At 50.3% G+C, this 19,192-nt stretch overlaps 1 protein-coding gene across 3 annotated transcripts in view; it reads left to right on the forward strand.

Moving 5' to 3' along the window:
- The window catches only part of GRIN2D (glutamate ionotropic receptor NMDA type subunit 2D), a 42,146-nt gene that overhangs the window by 11,789 nt on the left and 11,165 nt on the right, over positions 1 to 19,192 (forward strand). For 2 of the 3 annotated variants that reach the window (XM_084961323.1, XM_021094673.2), the window contains 7 exons: positions 84 to 198; positions 545 to 756; positions 1,022 to 1,190; positions 1,743 to 1,896; positions 4,561 to 4,686; positions 4,880 to 5,109; positions 6,944 to 7,104. In XM_084961323.1, the coding sequence (XP_084817449.1) occupies positions 84 to 198; positions 545 to 756; positions 1,022 to 1,190; positions 1,743 to 1,896; positions 4,561 to 4,686; positions 4,880 to 5,109; positions 6,944 to 7,104 (1,167 nt within the window). Of the gene's footprint in view, positions 1 to 83; positions 199 to 544; positions 757 to 1,021; positions 1,191 to 1,742; positions 1,897 to 4,560; positions 4,687 to 4,879; positions 5,110 to 6,943; positions 7,105 to 9,374; positions 12,095 to 19,192 lie in introns of those variants that run through there. The other variant, XM_084961324.1, reaches the window with a different exon arrangement.

Below are 19,192 nucleotides of genomic sequence, written 5' to 3' on the forward strand. Positions count from 1 at the left end.
CGGCACGCAGCCGTAGAGAGGGGACTTTGGCTGCCAAGGTCCAGTCCAGGCCCACACACGTCCTCTCCCTTCCTCCTGGGCAGGTACTTCATGAACATTACCTGGGATAACCGGGATTACTCCTTCAATGAGGACGGCTTCCTGGTGAACCCGTCCCTGGTGGTCATCTCCCTCACCCGAGACAGGACGTGGGAGGTGGTGAGTCTGCGCCCTGACCTCAGGCCTGGGAGAGGGGCTGGACTCCTGGGTCCTGGTGGAGGTCAAGGCTGAGGCCCTGCCGTCTAGCCTCTGAGGGAGAAAGGGGCTAGGAGCCTGGACTTCTGCGTCCTACGGGAAAACACTGGGAACCCAGTTCCCTGGGTCCTGGTAGAAGAAAGCCCAGCATCTTGGGTATGAAGGAGGAAAGGGCTTCTGGGGTCCAGACTCCTGGATCTGAGGGAGAAGGAGCCGGGAGTTCGGGACTCCGCGGAAGGAGGGCCATGAAGGCCAGAACATTCTGGAAAGACCCCCCTCAGGAAACCTGAATGCCCTGCTCTTGGCCAAGGTGGGCAGCTGGGAGCAGCAGACTCTCCGCCTCAAGTACCCGCTGTGGTCCCGCTACGGCCGCTTCCTGCAGCCAGTAGATGACACGCAGCACCTCACGGTGGCCACTCTGGAAGAGCGGCCCTTCGTCATCGTGGAGCCTGCCGACCCCATCAGTGGCACTTGCATCCGAGACTCCGTGCCCTGCCGGAGCCAGCTCAACCGCACCCACAGGTGACAGCCTGGATCCAGGAGTTCTGGCTTCAGAATCCTCCCCTGAAGTCCAGTAGTCTTGACCCCAGTCCGCTCCTTCCTTGGGACCCAGAATCCCCACAGCCCTCCAGCTTGGTCACCTTGGACAAGTCTCGGAATCCCTTTGAGACTCAGCTTCCCCGGAAAACGATATTCACCATAGTTTTGGCGGCTGCTTGTCCCTCCATAAGGCGGGGCGGAGCTGGGGGGCGGTGGCGACGTCCCCAAACTTTCTCGCTCCCCGCAGCCCTCCGCCGGACGCCCCCCGCCCAGAAAAGCGGTGCTGCAAGGGCTTCTGCATCGACATTCTGAAGCGGCTGGCGCAGACCATCGGCTTCAGCTACGACCTCTACCTGGTCACCAATGGCAAGCACGGCAAAAAGATTGACGGCGTCTGGAACGGCATGATCGGGGAGGTGAGGTGGGCGGGGACAGGGCGTGGGCGGGGACAGGACAGGTGGGAGGCGGGGCCGGGCCCGGATCAGGACCGAGGATTGGTTGGACGGGAGGGCGGAGCTAAGAGGCGGGAACTTTGGCTCTGAGGGGGCGGGACTATGGGGGACCACGCCAGGGCCGAAGGGGCGTGGCCAAAGGTGGGAAAGCCTGAATTTGAAGGGGCGGGACTAGAAAAGGACCCACCTTGGCAGAGGGGCGGGGACAAGAGGAGGGAATTTGGGGCGAAGGAGGCGGGGCTAGGGGAAACCACCAGGGAAAGGGAGCGGGGCCAGGAGGCGGGCGCCCCAAACTTTCCGAGGCGTGGTGAGGGAGCCGGATGTGGCTGGAGGCCACTTATTCCCACTCCTGTTCTCGACCCTTACTGCCACCTTTCCTGCCCTACTCTGCCTGCTTCCCCGTCATCCACCCCACCACTCCCTAGCCCTCTTCCTCACCCAGTCACTGGTCTCCTGGGACCTGTCTTTGTCCTGAGCCAGTCAGCTTCCCTCACTCTCTCCTCGCCCTGACCCTAGGTGTTCTACCAGCGCGCGGACATGGCCATTGGCTCTCTCACCATCAACGAGGAGCGGTCTGAGATCGTGGATTTCTCTGTCCCCTTCGTGGAGACAGGCATCAGCGTCATGGTAGCGCGTAGCAATGGCACCGTGTCCCCCTCGGCCTTCCTTGGTGAGCCTGGGCCCTGGAATGGCCAAGGAGGGGGCAGCTGTGTGTCCAGTCCCATGCTGGTATTGCCAGTACCAGCAGGGAGACTAGTGAACCGAGGGCCTCAGTTCCCTAATCTGTAAGATGGGAGAAGTAATTTCCTCCACTAGAAGCAATTTTACCGTGAAGCTAAGACACTTTGAGCTTCAGGAGCCTTTTCTTACACACCCACCTTCAAGGCCTTATACTTGGTCTTGTATTCCGAATTTTGTGTTCTTTTCTCTTAAAGAGAACTCTCCAAATTGTATGAACGGCAGGCCCCACAAAGCCCATCTTCCCCGTATATAAGATGAGGAAAGGAAATTAGCACAGGGCCCATCAAACAGTGTTTAGTGAGTACCTACTATGTGCCAGATTCTGGGCTGCACAGAAAACCCTCCCCTCTAAGAGCGCTTGGCCAGCAGCCTCAGCAGAGAGACGGAAAACAATCTCTTAAAGGGATACACGGCCAAAATTCTTTTGGATGATGGTAATTATCCCGAGAAATTAAGCCTGGGGAAGAGATGGAGAGGGATGGGATTGGTCCTGCCGTGGGTGGCCAGGCAGGCCTCTCTAAGCAGGTGATCCAATCTGGCCTAGATCTGCCTGGAAATGCATTCCTGGCAAAGGGAACAGTCAGGGCAGAGGCCCCAAGATGGGAATGTTTGTGGGATATTTGTGAAATATCGGGAGGCCTGTGTGCCTCTGGGAGGGGGCATCTAGTGAGCGTGAGACGGGTGGGTAGTGAGGGCTGGGAGGGAAGCTGGTGGGGGATTGCGCAGGTCTTGGTCGCTATGGTAGGCAGGTTGGGTTTGACTCTTACTGCACTGGCAAAGCTTTTAACTACAGGCAGTGGTGGAGTGATACACGATCATATTTAAGCTTTTAAAATATCCCACTGATGGTCTAAGGAGGCAGGAAGCCCGTGAAGAGGCTACTGGGGAGGCCCATGCAGAGAGGATGGGGTGTGGGGTAGGAAGATGGCCATGAGCTGAGACAAGTAAACAGGCTTAGGATGCTGTTGGAAAGCTGACACCAGGAGTTCCCGTCATGGCTCAGCTCTAACGAACCCAACTAGCATCCATGAAGATGTGGGTTCAATCCCCAGCCTCACTCAGTGGGTCGAGGATCCAGCGTTCCCGTGACATGGCTTGGATCTGGTGTTGCTATGGCTATAGTGTAGGCTGGCACCTACAGCACCGATTTGATCCCTAGTCTGGGAACCTCCATATGCTGCAGATGCAGCCCTAAACACACACACACACACACACACACACACACACACAAAAGAAAGCTGACACCCGATGGGTTGGTGGCTTTGAGGCAGAATGGGTAGAGATCTCATTTACTGAGCTTGGAGAAGACAAAAGAGAAGGTGTACCTCAGGCCAAGGACAGCGGTTCGCGTCTGTCCCCTCTTGCTCTCCGAAATCTGAGCAAAGCTCCTGGGAGGGAGAGGGCCCGGGAGGAGGAGGGACAGCCCTTCCTTGGTGTTTTGTTTCCTGTCTGTTTCCCCTACGATGTCTCTTGTGGCCTCCTCTTTGCACCAAGGTCTCTGCAGGGCACCCTGAGCTGCACCACGTGGGGCCCCTGCCTTCAGCAAGGGAGTGACAAGGTCGTGTTTATGCCCCATCACATGGCCAAGTGGAGGTGGCAGGCGTGTCCTCAGATGCTGCAGTGATAGTCCAGGCTGGTGACCCTACTGTGACAGGGGCAGTCCTGGCTGCTTGCACTTGGCCCAAGGAGGTCAAATCCCGGGTACCGATCTCAAGGAAACAGTGATTTGAGTTGATTGTCAGTGAACTGCCAGAGGCAGTGTGAGGAGAGGACACAGGAACTTGATTTTGGCTGATGGACAGGTCAGGGTAGTGCCTCTGGCAGGGGAGCTATTGAGAAGGAGACAGATAGGGTGTGGCTTGGGGGGAGCACTGTGAGTTCTGGGTGGTTAAAGCAATTGGATTCTTGAGAAAAGGATCAGCCTGGAGAGGAGGGTGGGAACAAGGCTGAGGGGCTGGGACTTGGGTCTGGGGTCACTGGGGAGCCATGGAGGGCTGTGAGCCGGGGAGAGGCCAGGTCATCTCTGGGTGTAGAAAGAGCCTCTAGGGCTGTGGTTGGGGGAAGGGCTGGAGAGGAGCGGATGGGGAGACGGTCCAGGGGAAAGCATGAGGTCTGAGCCATGTTGGCAGAGAGAATGGAGAGGGAAGGTCGAGGTGGAGCAGTGAGGGAAGGACTGGAGGATAAGGTTGGGGACCGACAGGGCGCTGGGGAAGGGGGTGAAGGAGGAAGTGAGGATGGCACCTTGGGGTGGGGGTCTGGGCCATGATGGATGGATGGATGGTGAATCTCCTAGGAAGGGGAGCCTGGAAGCTGGCTTGGCTCTGTGTGTGGGATCGGTCTGGGGCAATTGCCAGGAAGAGGTGGAGAATCAGATATTTAGGAGTGGAAATCACAGAAATGGTTGAGATGACTGTCTTTGGGAGACACTGTCCCCCAGGGGCTCGGTGGGCAATGAATCTGTCCCCAAGATGAGGAGCCTGGGAAGGGGCAGAGTAGGACGGGGTCAGGGCCAGGCTCTACCTTTGTTCACGAGTCTATGGGCACCCAGTCCTTAGCTTGGCTGAGTCATGACCATGCACCCCCTTGCCCTCAGAGCCATACAGCCCTGCCGTGTGGGTGATGATGTTCGTCATGTGCCTCACTGTGGTCGCTGTCACCGTTTTCATCTTCGAGTACCTCAGTCCCGTGGGCTACAACCGCAGCCTAGCCACGGGCAAACGTAAGTCCTCTCTCCCCATCACTCTACCTCAGAGTGCCCGGATCAAAGATAGAACTACATTTCCCAACAGCCCCTGGGATGGGCTTCTGAGGTACTTGTGGCCTCAGGGGCCACTGGGAGTTGTAGTTCTTTCTGCTTCCTCATTGAGCAGAAGGGATTTGGGGTCCATGTCCCCCTCCTGGCCCCCCTGCAGGCCCTGGTGGCTCAACCTTCACCATTGGGAAATCCATCTGGCTGCTCTGGGCCCTGGTGTTCAATAACTCGGTGCCCGTGGAGAACCCCCGGGGGACCACCAGCAAAATCATGGTGCTGGTGTGGGCTTTCTTCGCCGTCATCTTCCTCGCCAGCTACACAGCCAACCTCGCCGCCTTCATGATCCAGGAGGAGTATGTGGACACCGTGTCTGGGCTCAGTGACCGAAAGGTGTGTGTGTTTGGGGAGGGAGGAAATTGGCCGCGGTTGGTGGGGACAAAGCTCGGCCCGTGGAAGGTTAGGGGTTGTTTCCTGGCGGTTAGAATGGTAGAATGAAATGCATATTCTGGAGGGAAAAGGCTATGTTTCACAATGAACTATTTAGATAGTCCAAGGAGGAGAGGGTGTCCCCAGATAGTCTAGGGGCAAGTAGTGCCAAATGGAATATTCTAGACCAGTGCTTCTCTCAAATGGTGATGAAGGGCAACTTTGGAAATTTCTAATCCAGTGGAAATTTATTTACTTTATTTTATTGCAATTTTTATTTTATTTTAATTAATTAATTTTATTTCAAATAAAATAGAAAGGAATTACTGGAAAAGGAAAATAAAATGGAAAACCAAGACATGCCAAGTTCAAACCCGCATTTTATTTCATAGGTTCAACAGACATAAAATTTTCCTGTCAATAGCTTGAAATGCTCACTCTCTCAGTTTCTGGACTTACCTCATCAAGGATCAAATTTCGTTTAGGGACTGGTAGTTTGTTTGAGACTAATGTGGTTAACAGGGTGTTGTGACCTATTAGAAGGTAGATAAATCAACTCAATGGATTATAACAAGGATTTTTTAAAAAAAGAGAATGGAGGCTTTTGGAACCTGACTAGTATCCATTAGGATGTGGGTTCGATCCCTGGCCTTGCTGGGTGGGTTAAGGATCCAGTGTTGCTGTGAGCTGTTGTGTAGATCACAGATGCAGCTCAGATCTGGCATTGCTGCGGCTGTGGTGTAGGCCAGCAGCTACAGCTCTGATTTGACCCCTAGCCAGGGAACCTCCATATGCCGAAAGGGCAAAAAAACAAAAGACAGAACAAACAAAGGGAATGGAATAGAAGAGAATAGAAAATATGTGTGACAGCGCCCACCTTTCTGGCCCTGTCGGTTGTTAAAGCAGTGAACTATTTCTGAGCAGATTGGTATCTAGCAACTGCCCCCAGCCTGGGCCATGCCAGGCCCCACCCCTGGGACCTCCCACCATCCAGCAAGTTGAGGGTTAATGCCTGGCCCATCGGGAGCCTCTGGGGCTGGTCTAGAGCTTTGCTGTCAGTGTCTTTTCTGATTGGACCATGATCAGGCCATCGTGGGGGTTATTATTTTTTTTCTTTTTCTTTCTTTTTTTTTTTTTCTTTTTAGGGCTGCACCCGAGGCATCTGGCGGTTCCCAGGCTAGGGGTCGAATCAAAGCTGCAGCTGTCAGCCTACACCACAGCCATAGCAAAGTTGGATCCAAAATGAGTCTACGGCCTACACCACAGTTCACAGCAATGCCGGATCCTTAACCCACTGAGCAAGGCCAAGGATTGAACCCGCATCCTCATCGTTACTAGTCAAGTTCATTACCGCTGAGCCACAATGGGAACTCCTGGGGGTTAAATATTTTAATATTAGGAGTTCTCCTGTGGCTCAGTGGGTTAAGGATCTGGTGTTGTCCCTGCCATGCCTTGGGTCACCGTCCTGGAGGAGCAGGTTCAGTCCCTGGCTTGGGAAATCCCACATGCTGGGCACAGCCAAAAAAAATTTTTTTTCAATATTCTTCCTGATTGTGTATATGCATGTGTATATATACGTGTCTGCATACGTGTGTACAGATGTCTGCGGATGTATGTCCTGGATGAAGAGCAGGGCTTCCTACTGGGGGTCACGGTGAGCAAGTTTAAGAAACACTTCTGGACTGGGGTGTCGGCCAGTTGGCCAGAGTCCCCAGAGTGGAGCATCTGGCTGAGGACATTCTGGAGCCAGATGCCCCCCTGGAGTGGGGCGCCCTAATAACTCCTCCTTCTGCTCCAGTTTCAGCGGCCCCAGGAGCAGTACCCACCCCTGAAGTTTGGGACGGTGCCCAACGGGTCCACGGAGAAGAACATCCGTAGCAACTACCCCGACATGCACAGCTACATGGTGCGCTACAACCAGCCCCGCGTGGAGGAAGCACTCACTCAGCTCAAGGCAGGGTCAGCGCAGACTGCGGGTCGGGAGGTGGGGGAGGGTGAGGGGCGGGCTTCGGGGGGGAGGGCGAGATGGTAGGAGGTCAAGGGTCCTTCATCAGCCTGAGGTCAGCCCTGGGTGGGTCAGCTGGGAGGGCAGCGGTCATTGGGGGTGAGAATGAACTCCTCCTTCCAGGAGCAGGATCCAGTGATTATGGATCCTGGGGCCAGACTGCCAGGGTTCACACCCTGGCTTTGTCCCTTCTTGGCTGTGTGACCTCAGGCAAGTTACTCAACCTCTCTGGGCCTTGGTTTCCTCCTTTGTAAAATGGGGATCACAAGAGAACCCACCTCCCAAGTTTCTTGTAAGAATAGTTATAGTTCTCATCATTAGTTAAGATAATATATTATTAGTTATTATTATTAGTTAATCCATGCAAAGCACTCAGCATCTGGCACACTGTAGGTGTTTGCTGCTGCTGTTATTATTATTATTATTATTATTATTATTATTATTATTATTATTACTGTCATTGTCATCATCATCAGATCTGAACTCACTGGAATCAATACTTAGATATGTTGTTGTTTTAACGTGTTTCCATATCATAGGGATAACATTAAGTTCTGGCCCCAAAGTTCAGTCCAAGGTTACAGCAAAGACGAGCGCAGTGACTCTCCTGGTCCCTCACTGGTCTCGTCATTCGGCATGCATTGATGTTCTCCATGCCAGGCAGTGAACAAACAGAGCAGAATTCCTGCCTATAGGTAGCTTATGGTCTAGAGGTAGGAAATGAATGAGAAACCGGCAAGCAGAAGAGCCAGCATGACGGGTTCAGAAAGTGATGCTGAGCGGGAGCGTGACTGAGCGGGGGTATGTTCACCAGGGTGTGGAGGGGAGGCCTCTCGGAGGAGGTGACTTGAGCAGAGCCCCGAAGGTGGTGAGGGACTCCTCCTTTGGCCGGGAGGACTTGCGGAGGCAGAGCCTTGCAGGCGGAGGGTTTGATCGGGGAGTGCTCCTGGCTTGTTGGAGGAACAGCAAGAAAGCTGAAGGGTGCAGAGCTCAGTTTAGAGGGTAGATGACAGTAAGACACAAAATGTGACCCTGAGGTGAGGCTAAGGTCAAGGTTGGCTTTGTATGCGGGACAGTGAGAAGCTGTTTGGAGGGGGGACTTTAAGTAGGGATGTGATCAGGTTTCGGTGTGTCAATGCCACCTTGGCTGCAATGCAGAGAATGAATAGAGGGGTGGTGCCTGTCAGGCAGAAGCTATGTTGTCTTCTAGGCCCCTTCCGCCAGGGCCCCTCTCTGCTGACCCCTGAAGTGGCCACTCCTAACCGGATCTTTTTTTACCTCTCTGTCTTGATGAGACTTGTTGGGCTGCAAAAATAGAAACTCAATCAACCTGCTTTAAGGAAAATGATGGGTTAACATAAGGATACAGGGACTCTCTCAGAACCAGTTGCTGAGGAGTTCCCCGGTGGCCTAGTGGTTAAGGATCATTGTCACTGCTATGGCTCGGGTTCAGTCCTGGCTCGGGAACGTCTGCATGCCACGGGGACAGCCAAAAAACAAAGAGACAAAAAACCAGTAGCAGAAAGCAAAGTTAGGCCTTGTGGAAAGGTGAAAGTTCACTCATGCATTTAAAAATGTTTTAAAGAGTGCCAACTCTGAGCCAGGCACAGTTCCTGCACTGGATGACAGTAGTCAAGACAGTAGATAAGTTTCCTGAATCCCCTGGAGTGCTTAAATAAGAGAGGTTTCTTTTATATGTACATATATATATATATATATATATATATATAGAAGCATAGTTGATTTACAATATTCTGTTTCTGGTATACAGCAAAGTGATTCAAATATACATAAGAACGTTAAATTATTTTCCATTATAAGTTATTATAAAATATTGAATATAGTTCCCAGTGCTATACAGTAGGACTTTGTTTCTTATCTTACCTTTTTTTTGGGGGGGGGGGCTATGCCCAAGGCATGTAGAAGTTCCTGGGCCTGGAATCAAACTTGTGCCACAGCAGCCAGCGACCCAAGCCACTGCAGTGACAATGCCAGATCCTTAACCCACTGCACCATAAGAGAACTATCTATTTTATATACAGTAGTTGGTATCTGATAATCCCAATTCCTAATTTACCACCACCCCCTTTCCTCTTTGGTAATGATAAGCTGTTTTTTTATCAGACAGATGTTTCTTTATCACTCAATAAGAAGGCCAGAGCTGGCATGAAATCTCAGAGATGCAATCAACATCCAAACTCTTTCCATTTATTTGTTCTACCAGCCTTGGAGCATAGACCTTCATACTCATTGTGGTTGCCTCATGGTTACAAGATGGCTACTGCAACTCTGTGGAACACATCTTGGTTCCAGACAAGAAGGCAGAAGAAGGGTACAAGAGCGGAAATTTTTCTGAGTTCCCTTGTGGTGCAGTGGGTTAAGGATCCAGCAATGTCACAGCAACCGTTCGGGTTGCTGCTGTGGTGTGGGTGCAGTCCCTGGCCTGGGAACTTCCGCATGCTGAGGGCCAAAAAAAAAAAAAAAAAAAGAGTGGAAGATTTTTCTATTGGCAAGGCTTTGCCTTTTTATTGGGGAAAGTATGCCTTTCAAAGGGACTTCCAGCTATTTCTCAGAATGTGTCAGATGGCCACTCCTAGCTGCAAGAGAAGCTGGGAAATTGAGTGCATTAGCTTTCCAGCCTCTGTTGTAGAAAAAGGCAAAGGAAGAGTTTGTAAACAGAGATCATGGGAGCCAAGCCAGCAGCCAGAGTCCTGCCCTTGTGGAGTTTGTATTTTGCCACCTACCAGCTTGTCTCTTGCATCTTTTCCTTCTCTAGTCCTCTATCTCCTTTCTCTCAATTTCTGGGGGTCACATGGTCTCTTGTCTCCTATCTCTCTGCGTGTCCTCTTCGTGCTTTGCCTGCAAGCCTCTTTCTGATACTGAGAACCTCGATCTCATCAGTCAGCTCCTCTTTCTCTAGCCTCCTATAACTGCTGCTGTTCTCTCTGTCCCATTTCACCTCCTTCATGGGGTCACTTCTTTCTCCCCTACCCGCCTTCCCTCCCCTTGAACACCATGAACATGAGATCAGGTAACAGGCTTTTCTTTTTCTTTTTCTTTTTTTTTTTTTTGATATATATAAAATTGAAGCATAGTTGATTTAGTTAGTTTAAGGTGTACAACAAAGTGATTCCTATATATATGTTCTTTTCCAGATTCTTTTCCATTCTAGGTTATTACAAGATATTGGATATACAGTAGGTCCTTGTCATTTATCTCTTTTATATATAGTAGTGTGTATCTGTTAACCCTAAACTCCTAGTTTATCCCTCCCCCGCCCCTTTCCCCTCTGATAACAATCCAGCTTTTCTTTTTTAATCAAGGCTTTGGGCAGGCCCACAGCTAACATTTGCTGGGCCCAAGCAAGAGTACAAATAGGGGCTCGCATACCTATGTCTGACTATTTCAACTGTATAAACCAAGTTAGCAAATCACCCAATATGTTGGGTCCTCTTGCCTTGACAAATGCCCCTTCTCAGCAAACAGAAAGGCTGATAGGTTCAAGTTCAGAATCCTCAGAGTTCCAGGAGAGAACCTGACTCCTTGTCTTCCCACCCAGACCATTTTCTTGCCTCTTCCAGCTTCTGGAAGCTGGATTCCTTGGATCATGGCCTGGAATTGCTCAGACTCTGCTGGCATTGTCACGTCTCCTTCTCTAATCGACCCTCCTGCCTCCCTCTTGTAAGGTCCCTTTGATTACATTGGGCCCACCCAGATGATCCAGGATCATCTCCCCATCTCAAGATCCTTAATTTAATCACACATACAAAGTCTCTTTTGCAATATAACTATTCACAGGTTCCATATATTAGGGTGTAGATATCTTTAGGGAGCTGCTATTCTACCACAAGTTCCTAGAGCATCATTGCCAAGCGAGGTGTGGATTCTGGTGGGCATGACCCCTTGGCCCCAGGGACTCCTCTGGGGGTGGTGGTATGGGGACATCCTCAGAAGCATGGGATCCGGAGCAACACTCCCTTGCTGGAGGTCTCTCAAGTGAGTATTGTGTTTGGAGAATCATGGCCAGAGGTGTTAGGACACAGCACAGACCAGAAGGATAGTTTGTGTTTTTCAGTTGTGCATTCATCTCTTCATGCGTTCTTTTTAGAGACCAGTTTTCCTTATCTTCCCACACAATGGCACGGTTCTGGTGTCCCGCATGGCCTGAGAGTTCCTAAGAGTTTCCTGGGGGTACTTGACAGCATGGGTTTTAGAACCAGATGGTCCTGGGTTCCAATGGGAGCTACCAGTGAGGAGAGTCAGTTCTGCTCCTGAATCTTAACTTTCGCCTCCATAATATGGAATCAACGATTCCATCCAGCTGCAAAGTGGCTCTGGGAAATAGACCGTCAGCAGCCAGGTTCCTCTTTCTTCTGCCTCTTCCTCTCAGTGGCTACTGGCTCTCATCTCAGTCTCTGCACATACTGGTCTCGGTTTCAGCTGTGCCCACAAATTCTCCGGAGCCCAGTTTCTGTGCAACCAGTCAGCGCCAGGGTCCCATGAGCCCTTGCGTGCCTGTGTTCAATTTCATATTCTCGCGAGTAAGAATGCGATTGGTTCAGCTGAGGGGTAGGTGCCTGCGCCCTGGCCAATCAGCTCCGTCGGGGTGAGACCTGTCACGTGATTCCCTGAGCCGAACCTTCCCTACTCCGCCCAGGTTCTCAAAGATGCTGGGGGAGTTCCCGTCGTGGCGCAGTGGTTAACCAATCCGACTAGGAACCATGAGGTTGCGGGTTCGGTCCCTGCCCTTGCTCAGTGGGTTAATGAGCTGGCGTTACCGTGAGCGTGGTGTAGGTTGCAGACGCGGCTCAGATCCAGCGTTGCTGTGGCTCTGGCGTAGGCCGGTGGCTACAGCTCCGATTGGACCCCTAGCCTGGGAACCTCCATATGCCGCGGGAGCGGCCCAAGAAATAGCAAAAAAACCCAAACAAACAAAAAAACAAAGATGCTGGGGAATCATTTCAAGAACACGCTTCTTTTCCTGCAGGACACCCCCTTTTCTCTGGGCTTGGCCCCCTTCACCTTCACATTCCCAAGCTTCACAAACAGTTTCCTGTTCCCAGATCTTTTCCCCTCTTCTCTTTAAAGGTTTTATTTGGGTAAAACTTGTATGTTGTTAGAAATAAAAAGGTAAAAAGTGAAGACCTCTCCCTTATCCCTCTTTATTCATGTTCCAAGATGTTTCCTCCAGCCTTTTTTTCCTAGAGCAGCACTAGGGAGCCATATATGCAATTTATTTTTATTTTTTTAGTGATGGATGAGTGATTTTATTTTTTTGTTCATGACACTTTTTTAAAAATTGAAGTATAGTTGATTTACCATGTTTCAAGTGTACAGCACAGTGATTCAGTTTTATCCTTTTTCAGATCCTTTTCCATCATAGGTTATTACAAGATATTGGCTATAGCTCCCTATGCTATACAGTATGTAAATATCCAGTAGCCACACTAAAAGAAGCAGGTGGTATTAATTCTTTTTTTAAATAAATTTTATTATTATTATCATTTTGCTTTTTGGGGGGCGCACTCAAGGCATATGGAAGTTGCCAGGCTAGGAGTCGAATCAGAGCTACAGCTCACAGCCTACACCATAGCTCACAGCAGTGCCAGATCCTTGGCCCACTGAGCGAGGCCAAGGATCAAACCCACATCCTCATGGATACCAGTCAGGTTCATTACTGCTGAGCCACAATGAGAACTCCCAATATTAATTGTAATGGTACATTGTCTTTAATCCAATAGCTCCATTATTTTATCATTTCAGTTTGTAGTATAAAAATTGAGATGGTTCACAATTTGGCGGGGGTGGGGTGGGGTGGGCACTTTATATATTATCATCACAGCACATCTCAATTCAGCCCCACCATATCTCAAGTGTTCAGTAGCCACACCTGGCTAGGAGCTGTCACAGTGTAGTTCTAGAACTCTTTTTACTTCTTTTGTTATTTTCCTCCTTTCTTCTCTTTTCTTCTTTTTTCTCCTCTTCTAGTTCCCCTTACTTGTATTTCCTCCACTTTTTTTTTTCTTTTTCTTTTTTGGCTTCCCCATGGGGTATGGAAGTTCCTGGGCCAGGGGTCAGATCCCAGATGCAGTGGCAGCCTACGCCGCAGCTATGGCAACACCAGATCTTTTTAACCCACTGTGCCCGGCTGGGAAAGGAACCTTCGTCCATCGCTCCAGAGATGCCTCTGATCCCGTTGCACCATAGTGGGAACTCCTCTTCCACTTCTTAATCTTTTCTTTCACTTTCCCCCACCCCCAGAGTTTCCCTGCCACTTAGGATCTACAAACCATTCGCCTCAACTGCTTCCTAAGAATTCTGTAAATTCCTGGGCTTCCCAGGTTCCCTCTGGCTGCAAGCTCCTCTTCACTTTCTGGACCATCTTACCAGGCCTGAGTCTATCAACCAAAACTGGAGCCCACCCCTCCCCTAATCTCCACAAAAGCCCCCAGTGACATCGAGCTGTGTGAGCTAGGAATTCCCTGGTGGCCAGCAGTTAAGGATCCGGCATTCTCACTGCTGTGGTGCAGGTTTGATTCTCTAGTCTGGGAACTTCCAAAAGCCGCAGGTACAGCCAAAACGAAAGCCTGTGTGTGCTGAACTGAAGATCGGGAACATGAAGGGCATTGGCTGTCTGCGCCGACCAGCAGAAAGGAAATGCAAGCCACTGTGTAATTCTAAATGTTTAGTAGCAGTGTTGAAAGATACACAAAGAGGAGTTCTCATTGGAAACAAATCTGACTAGTATCCATGAGGATTCGGGTTCAATCCCTGGCCTCATTCAGTGGGTTAAGGACCCAGCATTGCCATGAGCTGTGGTGTAGGTTGCAGACATGGCTCCAATCCCATGCTGCTGTGGCTGTGGTATAGGCTGGCAGCCACAGCTCCAATTTGACCCCTGGCCTGGGAATTCCATATGCTGTGTGTGTGGCCCTAACAAGCAAAAAAAAAAAAGACACACAATGAAATAGGCGAATTTCATTTTAGCAATATATCTTCCTTAGCCTAGTATATCCAAAATATCGCAACAGGAGTTCCCATCGTGGCACAGCGGAAATGAATCTGACTAGGAACCATGAGGTTATGGATTCGATCCCTGGCCTTGCTCAGTGGGTTAAAGATCAGGCGTTGCTGTGAGCTGTGGTGTAGGTCACAGACACGGCTCGGATCTGGTTGTGGCATAGGCTGGTGGCTACGGCTTCGACTAGACCCCTAGCCTGGGAACTTCCGTGTGCCACACCTGCAGCCCTAAAAAGACAGAAAAAAAAAAATTGCAACATGTAATCTGTATAAAAATGGTTGAGGAGTTCCCACAATGGCACAATGGGATCGGCTGTGTCTCTGGAGGGTAGGTACACAGGTTCAATCCCCAGCACCACACAGAGGTTTAAGGCTCTGGTGCCGCTGCAGGTATGGTGTAAGGTCACAGCTGTGCCTTGGATTTGATCCCTGGCCCTGGAACTCCATATGCCTCGGAGCAGCCAAAAAAGAAAAAAAGAAAGAAAAAGGTTGAGGCCTTTTACATAATTCCACACCCCACCCCACCCCCGTGCACGCCCTGACACCTTAGAAACCCAGTGTGCATTTTACACTCAACACGAACGTCAGTTCAGACCTGCCCCTTTTCAGTGCTCAGAGCAGCCCCAGTGTAGCTCCCAAACTGGATGGCTCAGGTCTGCATCATCTAAACGCACAAAGTTTCACAGTGCACATTATGAAGAGGGAACATGAAAGGGATCTGGCCACCTCTCCACCCCCTGGGACTTTTTCACTTTCTTACTCACCCCCCCACCCCCAGTGTCCTGCCCAGCCAGGCAGCTGACTCATCTTTCCCCGTTTCCCTCTTCCGTTCAGTCCTCCGCAGCCCCTCCCTCTGGGATGGCCCCTGGGAATTCCAGATCCTCTCCTTCACTTCTGCAAAGTAGGGCGGCTTTCCCAGGCTCTGCTCCCCATCCCGACTTCTTGAGTACAGAGCGCCTTTCCTTGGGAGGCTAGGGAATCACCTTCCTCTTTTCTTTTCCTTCTGCGGGGATGTTCTCCTGTTCCCAGTCGACTTCCTTCTGTTTGGAGAGCATGAATTCCCAGACTTGGGTGGGAGGGTACCCTGTGTCCCAAATCTACTTGGATCCTGAGTTTTGGAGAGCAGTGAGAGTGAGACCAGCAAGGGAGTCCAACCCTGCCTCAAAAAATGAATCCGGAAGTTCCCATCATGGCTCAGCGGAAACGAATCTGAGTAGTATCCATGAGGTTGTGGGTTCGATCCCTGGCCTTGCTCAGTGGGTTAAGGATCCGGCATTGCCATGAGCTGTGGTGTAGGTCACAGACCCGGCTCAGATCTGGCATTGTTGTGGCTGTGGCCAGCAGCTACAGCTCCAATTAGACCCCTAGCCTGGGAACCTCCATGTGCCATGGGTGTGGGTGCAGCTCTGAAAAGACCAAAAAAAAAAAGAATCCACGTCTAAACTGCCCCCCCCCATGTTCAGAGAATGAGGGATACCTGTATTTTTCTTTTCATCCAAATGTCAACCACAATCCCAGCCCTTAATAAGAATAGCTTGAGGCTTCATCCCGTGTCTTTTTATCTTGCATCTTAAAAAAAAAAAAATAAAACTGAGATGTGGGAGTTCCCGTTTCAGCTCAGCAGGTTAAGGACTGGACATAGTGTCCATGAGGATTTGGGTATAATCCCTGGCCTCATTCAGTGGGTTAAGGACCCAGCGTTGCCATAAACTGAGGCATAGTTTGCAAACAAGTCTTGGATCCTGCGTTGCTGTGGCTGTGGTGTAGGCCGGCAGCTGCAGCTCCAATTTGACGCCTAGTCTGGGAACTTCCATATGCTGCAGGTGTTTTTGAGATATAATATGCACAGATTTTTAAGAAGAAAAGATTTTTAAGAGTTGATTTACAACGTTGTGTTAGTTTCTGGTGTACAGCAAAGTGATGGAGACACACACACACACACGTTTATATTCTTTTCCGCTGTGATTTATAACAGGATATTGAATACGGTTCCCTGGGCTGTGCAGCAGGACTTTGCAGTTTATCCATTCTCTGTATAATAGTTTGCATCCGCTAATCTCAAACGCCCAATCCAGCCCCCTCACCCCCCTTCCCCTTGGCAGCCGCAAACCCCATTCTCTATGTCTGCAAGCGTGTTTCTGGTTCGTAGATAAGTTCATTTGTCACACGCAGATCTTAAGTGTGCATGTCACTGACAGCCTCTAGATTCATGTGACCACACTCAGATTGAAGTATGGAAAAGGTGTTTTTTTTTTTTTTTTTTTTTTTTTGTCTTTTTAGGGCCGCACCCACAGCACATGGAGGTTCCCAGGCTAGGGGTCCAATCCGAGCTACAGCTGACGGCCTACCTCACAGCCACAGCCACATCAGATCCGAGCTGTGTCTGCGACCTAAACCACAGCTCACGGCAACACCGGATCCTTAACCCACTGAGCAAGGCCAGGGATCAAACCCATGTCCTCATGGTTCCTAGTCAGATTTGTTTCCGCTGCACCATGACGGGAACTCCAGAGGTATGGAAAAATTGGAATTCCTCTCTGCCCCTCTTGTCACCATAGATTATCACTATAAATTAGTTTCACCAGGTTTTGAATATCACATAGAGTCAAACAGGAGCTCCCATTGTGGCTCAGGGGTAACAAACCCCACCAGTATCCCTGAGGATGCAGGTTCCATCCCTGGCCTCGCCGATCCGGTTAAGGATCTGGCGTTGCCATGAGCTGTGGTGTAGGTTGCAGATGTGGCTTGGATCTGACGTGGCTGTGGCTGTGGCAGAAGCCAGCAACTAACTGCAGCTCCAGGTTGACCCCTAGCCTGGGGACTTCCATATGCCGCAAGGGAGGACCTAAAAAGAAGAAAAGGAAAAGAAAAGAAACAGGGTCAAAGAGTGTGTGTCATCGTTTCTGTGTCTCGCTCACTGTGCCAAACACGACTACCAGATTTGCCCTGGCTGCATTCCACCGGGTACACTGGTAAAGGCCCGTAGCGGATGGCTTCCATTCTACTGACGGCTGGGCATCGGGGTTGTTTCCCGCACGTGGCCATGGTGAACTTTCTACTGTCAGCATTCTTGTACAAGTGTTTGGAGGGCATACGCATTCATTTTTCTTGGATACCTTCCCATGGGTGGAACTGCTGGGTTGATCTTAGCTCCGGAAGGTCCTCCCAGACATTTTCCAAAGTGGTTGTACCAACGTCCCCTCTCGTTGGAAAGTTCCATTTGTTCCATATCCCTGCCAAGGCTTGGTATCTTTCCCACATCTTTTTAATTTACTATAGTGTTTATTATGCATCAAGTTCTGTCCTAACGCATTTAAGATCGTTGTTAGTTGGCAGTAGATTCAACAAAAATCTATTGTCTTGCGGTTCTGGAGGCTGGACGTCCTTGGTTCCTTCTGAGGCTGGAAGGGAAGGATCTGTCCCAGGCTTCTTGGCTTTTCTTTCTCCTTTTTTTTTTTTTTTTCTTTTTTGCTTTTTAGGGCCGGACCGCACCATATGGAGGTTCCCAGGCTAGGGGTGGATTTGGAGCTTCAGCTGCTGGCCTACACCACAGCCACGGCAACACCAGATCCTTAACCCACAGAGTGAGCCCGGGGATCGAACCCGCATCCTCATGAACACTATGTCAGGTTCTTAATTCCCCAAGCCACGACGGGAACGCCGTCTCCTTGGCTTTATACATGGCCATCTTCTTCCGATGTCCGTTCGTATTGCTTTCTTTTCTGCGTGTCTCTGCATCCAAATTCCCCCTCTTTATGAGAACACCGCTTATGTTGGATTAGGGCCCATTCTAATGACCGCATTTTAACTTTCTAACTTGATCGCCACCGTGAAAGACCCTACCTCCAGGAGTTGCTGTCGTGGCTCAGAGGTTAACAAACCCAACTAGCATCCATGAGGACACAGGTTCAATCCTTGGCCTCTCTCCATGGGTTAAGGATCTGGCATTGCTGTGAGCTGTGGTGTAGATTGCAGATGAGGCTCAGATCTCGTGGTGCTTTGGCCACTCTGATTCAACTCCTAGCCTGGAAACCTCCATATGCCATGAGTGTGGCCCTAAGAAAAGACAAAAAGAAAGACAAATAAGGAGTTCTTGTCGTGGCTCAGTGGTTAAGGAATCCGACTAGGAACCATGAGATTGCGGGTTCAATCCCTGGCCTTGCTCATTGGGTTAAGGATCCGGCTTGGCCGTGAGCTGTGGTGTAGGTCGAAGACATGACTTGGATCCCACGTTACTGTGGCTGTGGCATAGACCGGCGGCAACAGCTCCAATTGGACCCCTAGCCTGGGAACCTCCATATGCCACAGATGTGGCCCTAGAAAAGACAAAAAAAAAAAGACCCTACCTCCAAGTAAGATCACATCCTGAAGCCCTGGGGTTGGACTTCAATATATGATGTGGGGGAAGACATTTGATTTCAACCCATAACACTTCATAGGCAAATATTATTATCGTCTTTTTTTCTTTTTTTGTCTTTTCTAGGGCTGCTCCCTCGGCATATGGAGGTTCCCAGGCTAGGGGTCAACTGGAGCTGTAGCCACCAGCCTATGCCAGAGCCACAGCAACGCAGGATCTGAGCCGCGTCTGCAACCTACACCACAGCTCACGGCAACACCAGATTCTTAACCCACTGAGCGAGGCCAGGGACTGAACCTGCAACCTCATGGTTCCTAGTTGGATTCGTTAACCACTGAGCCATGATGGGAACTCCCATCCTCGTTGTATTAAAGCTGAGACTAAAACACAGCAACATCGTACTGCTGCTGAATGGGACCTAGGATGTGAACCCTCGAGCCGGATTCTGAGCCCAGCTCTCCACCACTGCCTTGTATAACCTCACTCGCCTGGCGAGAAAGCCAGAAACCACCCCGCCTTGTACCTCCCATCGGAAGCTTCATGGACTCACAGAGGATACCCTCGTCACCTCCTGCTCTGAGTTCTTGCTTCTGCTGAATTCTTTTTCTCCCCAGTAATTCCTCTTTACCTTCCCCCCCTAATTTTTGTTCAGTTTTTATCAGAGT

This window comes from Sus scrofa, chromosome 6, assembly GCF_054392235.1.
Source record: "Sus scrofa isolate SSC_HxYL_T2T_F1_AM1 chromosome 6, Sscrofa_HxYL_maternal_Yorkshire_Landrace_v2.0, whole genome shotgun sequence".
Lineage (NCBI taxonomy): Eukaryota > Metazoa > Chordata > Mammalia > Artiodactyla > Suidae > Sus > Sus scrofa.